The sequence below is a fragment of the Drosophila miranda genome, chromosome XR (assembly GCF_003369915.1).
Source record: "Drosophila miranda strain MSH22 chromosome XR, D.miranda_PacBio2.1, whole genome shotgun sequence".
Lineage (NCBI taxonomy): Eukaryota > Metazoa > Arthropoda > Insecta > Diptera > Drosophilidae > Drosophila > Drosophila miranda.
This window is the reverse complement of record NC_046674.1, coordinates 47,910,181-47,916,180: the sequence shown is the minus strand read 5'-3', so window position 1 is coordinate 47,916,180 and position 6,000 is coordinate 47,910,181. Positions and strand designations below refer to the sequence as shown.

At 39.4% G+C, this 6,000-nt stretch overlaps 1 protein-coding gene across 5 annotated transcripts in view; it reads right to left on the bottom strand.

Annotated features, from left to right (window-relative positions):
* Window positions 1–232: 232 nt before the first annotated feature.
* LOC117186153 (low-density lipoprotein receptor-related protein 4-like) overlaps window positions 233–6,000 on the bottom strand; it is a 115,818-nt gene continuing 110,050 nt past the window's right edge. For 3 of the 5 annotated variants that reach the window (XM_033386352.1, XM_033386353.1, XM_033386355.1), the window contains 8 exons: window positions 3,523–3,738; window positions 2,242–3,467; window positions 1,783–2,174; window positions 1,596–1,721; window positions 1,413–1,530; window positions 866–1,355; window positions 643–800; window positions 233–571 (listed from right to left, as the gene is read on the bottom strand). In XM_033386352.1, coding sequence (XP_033242243.1) covers window positions 431–571; window positions 643–800; window positions 866–1,355; window positions 1,413–1,530; window positions 1,596–1,721; window positions 1,783–2,174; window positions 2,242–3,467; window positions 3,523–3,738 — 2,867 coding nt within the window. In that variant the 3' untranslated portion in view covers window positions 233–430. Of the gene's footprint in view, window positions 572–642; window positions 801–865; window positions 1,356–1,412; window positions 1,531–1,595; window positions 1,722–1,782; window positions 2,175–2,241; window positions 3,468–3,522; window positions 3,739–6,000 lie in introns of those variants that run through there. The other 2 variants (XM_033386354.1, XM_033386356.1) reach the window with 2 other exon arrangements.

The following is a 6,000-nucleotide window of genomic DNA, read 5'->3' as shown; positions in this document are numbered from 1 at the left end:
CTCTATAGTCACTTCTTATCTGAACTGCTCTAAGCGCAATTTTAGAATCGACGCCAAATGACTTGAGAACAGACCCAGTAAAACGATTCGAAGATTCAATAAATAATAGCAGTAAAATAATCACAAAAATTCAAAAAATATTCCAATATGCTGCTAGCTACTAGCTGGTAGTTATACTTTGCAGTAGTTACACATAAACAAGTTAACAAAAATTTAAATATCACTTTCAAAGTTCTAAGAAATAGATTTTACTTTTAATTCAAGTAAAGCCAAAAATAGTCCAAAGAGATCGAGAAAGCTGTTTCGAGGTAAGCAGCTTATCATTCATATTTATCATAATTTTTACAGAATATTATGGTTATAAGAGAGTTGTTTTTGGTAAATATGTCATGTGACTTGCTTATATAAAGCCGTTCGTGTTTTTCGCAGTTTATGTGATAGTCGAGAGCGTTGTCAGTTGGATTGTTTTGGTTGACGGTGATGCCATCGGTGATGGTGTCGGAACGAAGAGGCTGGAGGATGCAGTTTCTGTCGTCAAACTTCGTTCTTCATAAGTCCCGGCGCGTTCCTGCTGATTATATATTTAAGTTTGCATGTACATACATATATCATTTTTAATGATGAACGATTTTAATATCTTACAATCGATTTATCGTATTTAAATCGCTTCCAAATATTCGTTTTTGGTTCCATGGGTGTACCATCGACGTTGTAATTCGGATTTGAAAAGGTTAGTACAGATCTACTGGAACCGCGAGTGTTACGCTTCTGTTTTTTTCGATTTGTATTAAATGCAAGCACTGAAAATATTATATATGATAAATATATCAGAATATATTTAAAGAATTGATAGAGGGCGCCTTACTGAAAATGACAAGCATTATTATAACAACCATGATAATGACCACACCTAGCGCGACGAGAACAAAGAACTCCCGCTCATTATCAATTTTGCGATTTTTCTCTTGTTGATCTTCGGTATTTAAGTCACCAAACTGTTTTGGCGGCGCAGAATCCTCTGTGAGTTCATCGGAGTATTCAGCGTGTTGATCGTTATCCAAGCGGGCATGAACCAACACCTTTGGCCTCGTGGAACATACAGGCTCATTTGGATCGGATCGGTCGGGGCAGGCGCACACATAATCAACTGCACGATATAAACACAGATGCGAACAACCACCATTTTCCTGAGCACAGTGATTCCAGCTTTTAGCCTGGCGGTGCAAAGAGACGGCGCGTATGTCCAATGCACCACTTAGAGCATCACGCACTTTAACGTATCCGCTTCTTGGTACACTCTGTGAACGGTACACCGACTTATTGTACCAATCAGTCCAAAATAAATTGTTGTCAAACTTAAAATAAAAAGAATATTTTGTATGCGCAACTGTACATTAAAAGGTCCTTCTTACCATGGTTAAACCAAATGGGTGCGGTGCATACTGTATAATAGTCTGACGGCGCTTGCCATTAAAGTCAACTTGGCCAATGTTGTCTTCCAACGCGTCAGCCCATAGCAGACGCCGGTTTCTACGTAAAATAAAATCCCTTTATTAATATATTCTAATTAGTAGGCTCGCCTGTAGAAAGCTCACTCGAAATCAATAGTAAGGCCTGTTGGAAAGCCAATTCCGGAAGTTACAATTACCGTACGGTTGGTACCATCTAAGAAGCTTCGTTCGATTTTCGCAGGTGAGCTCCAATCTGTCCAAAACAGAAATCTGACAGTAAAAAATGTAAATATTACTCTGGATTAATAAAAACTTATGAATGCATACATACGCTTTTTTCGGATGGACTATAAGTGACCGCGGGTCACCAAGGTCTTCTTCGATTAGTCTTTTACGGCAGCTGCCATCAATCCGTGCAACTTCGATCAACTTACGATCAGTATCGGACCAGTATAGATTTTCAGCAATCCAGTCGACAGCTATACCATTGGGTGTTAGAACTTCTGTGCTCACTATAACTTTGCTATCAGTAAAGTTCAACAGATTAACTCTCCGTATCACATCCAAATTCACATCGGCAAAAAAAAGAAAATTTTTCCGGTAATGGTAATCAAGGACAACAGCTCCATGAACTCCATTTATAGGCAACACCACATCCATGTAGTCTCCAGTGTTTAATGAAATCATTCCAATTCCAGAACGCAAGGCTATGAGGAGGTAGTCCTGTAAAAAATGAAGAACTTATTTTAGATGAATCATCTTCAGTTAACCGTTCTTGGTCAATGCTTACTTCGGGAAGACTCTGACATTGTGTTGTACTGTTTTCTTGCAACCGCAGTCCAATGGGGCATTGGCAAGTGTAACTTGATGGATTACGTAAACAGAGGTGAGAGCATCCACCATTATTTCGACCACACACGTTTTTCGTCATAGATTGACGCTGATAAATTACTTTAATATCCATAAGTCCATCAATGTTATTCATTACATCATGCTTTGCGGTTATGTTTCGCCTTTCAGTCATGTGTAAAGCCTTTGACTTCCAGTCTGTCCAATAAATATGTTCTTCAGTGAGAGCTAAGGCATAAGGATGGTGTAAGGAGGACATAATTAACTTGCGCTGGTTCCCTGTGTAGTCACAGGAGTCAATAGTCTTTAGACGCGCATCCACCCAGTAAACGCGCTTGCTTTTTAAATCAAGTGATAGGCCATTTGGCCATCCGAGGTTGGCAGTAACAATTCGTGATCGTTCATTACCATCTAAATGAGATCGCTCGATCTTTCGGTAATGTCCCCAATCAGTCCAAAATAATAGACCCGCTTCATAATCAAGAGCAAGACCCCGTGGAGACTCGAGATCTTTGTAGGCTATAATATGACGGTTACTGCCGTCAACACTTGCCACCTCGATTGTGTGGCGTCCTGCATCGGCCCAATAAATTGTACGACCAATCGAATCAACCACCAAGCCATCAGGATTATCCAAGCTGTCTCCAACCACTTTATGAACGTGCAGACCATCGGGGCTTGAACTCATTATGACATTTTCGATAGTGTCAGACCAAAAAATGTTTCCCGTATCTCTGTCAACATCCAAAGCTACCGCATTTGATATTGGGGGGAGAGGCAGAACCACGTCAATCAAGTGGTCAAAGTCCAAGGAAATTTGCCGTATATCAATTCTATGAGCGAAAATTATGTATTTAGTAGGACCTCCGGAACACGTGCGCTTGTCTTCCTTCAGCTGTACTCCAACAGCGCAAGCACAAGTGTAGCTTGTCGGATTCAGTAGACACAAGTGCGAACAGCCACCATTTTCTTTGTCACAAGCATTAAATGCCCGCCTTCGAGTGCGGTGAAAAACACGTACGTCCATTAGATCACTGGTATTTGCGATTATTACTCTGCTTTCTTTTCCGGTCAGTTTGTCCGCACTCATTACAGATTTAGTATCCCAATCGGTCCAGTACACACGTCCATCACTCACGTCTAATCCAAACGGATGTTTGAGGCCATCTATTGCAAAATACGATTTTATCTAATCTATAGGAATCAAACTTCGTTTACTCACTTATAATTACTCGACGATCGCTGCCATTAAAATTCATATACTCCAAAGTCTTCGTTCCACCATCAACGAAATATAGTTTACTTTTATCGAAGTCAATGGCTAGTCCATTCGGATATATAAGTTTTTTTGAAGATATAATAACGCGGTCATGACCATCCATATTCGAACGTTCAATCATTGGTTCCTCTCCCCAATCAGACCAAAACATTAGGCCATCTTTATAAAGAAAAAAATCATTTAAGAGGTATTATTAATTTTGTTAGACATTATTAAAAACCGACTTCCAAATGTAAAAATTATTATGTCCGTTAAGCAAAATTTCGGATTTTCACAGCGCCCGGTATTGTCAACTTATTGCGTCAAGCTCCAGCTCTCCCAACCAAAAAAAAACGGAAAACGCTAACGGAATGTTTGAATAAAAACAGGAATCGATCGCTATTAGCAAATTAAAAAAAAAATTGAGCCCTTAAGCAACTAAGCAAAAAAGAAAAATAACCAAAACGTCTGAAAAAATCTGCTAAATAAGGCGCTAACAAAAAAAAATTTCGCGATTCTTAGTGACTTATAAAAGATGATGATAGCGCTCAAACCCCTATGTGCGTCAAGTAAATTGTTCTCAATTTTTTTTTTTTTAATAACATAAATGAAACAAAAATACAAGCCAATGACGAACTTAAAAGTAGCAAAGGATTGTAAGTGGTTATCAAAGATAACAAATTAACAGTTCGAATCAATGGGATATTAGCTGGACTTAAAGATAAGAGCTTTAAAGTCAAAATGGCTCTGAACATAATAAATGGTATTTCTAAATAAATATTTCTGAAATACAAATGATATTTCACAGCACATGACATTAACAAAAATTATTTTCATCTTAATGACTACAACTTCTATGCGACAAATCATCCCGATGATATTTATATTTTATGTTAATGCGCTAGTCGCATGGAGGTACTGGAGTTCTGATCACGCGTCACATAAGGCATTATCCGTTGCAATCATTTGCAACAATTTATCTACAGGAAATATCAATTCATATCGAAACTCATAGCGAATACTTAAACCTAGCCGCAGTTCTGCCCCCGCGCTTCTCCGTTTCCGAAGCATAATTTTTAAAATTCTTCGACCTAATAAGTAACCGCTTTATAGCAACTGGTGACTACAATGCCCATGCACAACCATTGGGATCTCAACTCAGCAAACCGAACGAAAAACGAGGGGGAACGTTGTGAGTTGCTGCTGCGACCGCAACTCTATATTTTTACCCGATACATAGTCAGTATGGCTACATTAAACGACAAAGAGTGCGTGCGAGATAGACAGAAAATCAGGTCGGAATGGGGTGTGGCGAAATTTTGAAACAAACTCGTCAAGGTCCGATATCTCAGGAGTGTGGCTCAAAAAAAATGAAATTGTTTTCTTTATTCTGGCTATAATAATGATACGATCCAATTCAGATTCCGCAGTCAAGAAGAGATGGTCATTCTCTACGATTCTGCGTTTTTGGTTTTCTCATATCTTTGAAATTGTGGATGCCACAGATTTTCGCCTTTTGTGGGGGCGGAAGTGGGCGAGGCAAAGTTTTGAAATATACTTGTAACAGTGACATATCGCAGAAGTCCGGACAGACAGACGGACGGACAAACAGACATGGCTCAATCGACTCGGCTATTGATGCTGATCAAGAATATATATACTTTATGGGGTCAGCAACGATTCCTTCTGGACGTTACACACATCCATTTTCACCACAAATCTAATATACCCTAATACTCATTTTGAGTATCGGGTATAAAAACGCCCCCACTTTCTAACCTCTAGAAAACGGATTGGCTGAAATACAAGAGATATATAACTTAACATATTGATGGCTGCCCAGACATCTACTGCAAAGATGACTTAGAAAGCTCAGTGAAAGCATTAGTTTCTGTACTGGCTGTCACTGGCTGCAAAACACTCCACAGCTATAATAACAGCTAATCAACAGTAGTCGTATTCCCAGCCATTTTGATGAGCTGCTCCGCGGTAAAAGAAGGCTTCGACGAGATTGGCAAGTCTATAGATCACCTTCCTTGAAGAATCGGTTAAAAATAGGCAGCCGTTTACTACGCAAAGCCCTAGAAGATGAGAAAAACCGAGCTCAAATATACTATATGGAGCAACTCCCCACAAACAGCAAGCTATTCCAAATTGAGAGTGAATCACCGTTACGTACCCAAGCAGGAGAGTGGGCTCGTAGCAACAAAGAGGAGGCAAATACATTTGCCATTTATCAAACCACATCCAGCAATAAATAGCTTTGTGCTGCCACTAACTAGTAATCTTGAAGCCACCACGCCTATCGATCAGGAGAAGTTATAAGAGTCATAAAGGACCAAGTCTCCAAGCAAAAAAATCACAGGGTCACTACTTGGTCTCCCCTAAAATGTTTAATGTTTAGAGTTCAACTATGTACAGTTAAACTGTGTAAATGGGGGG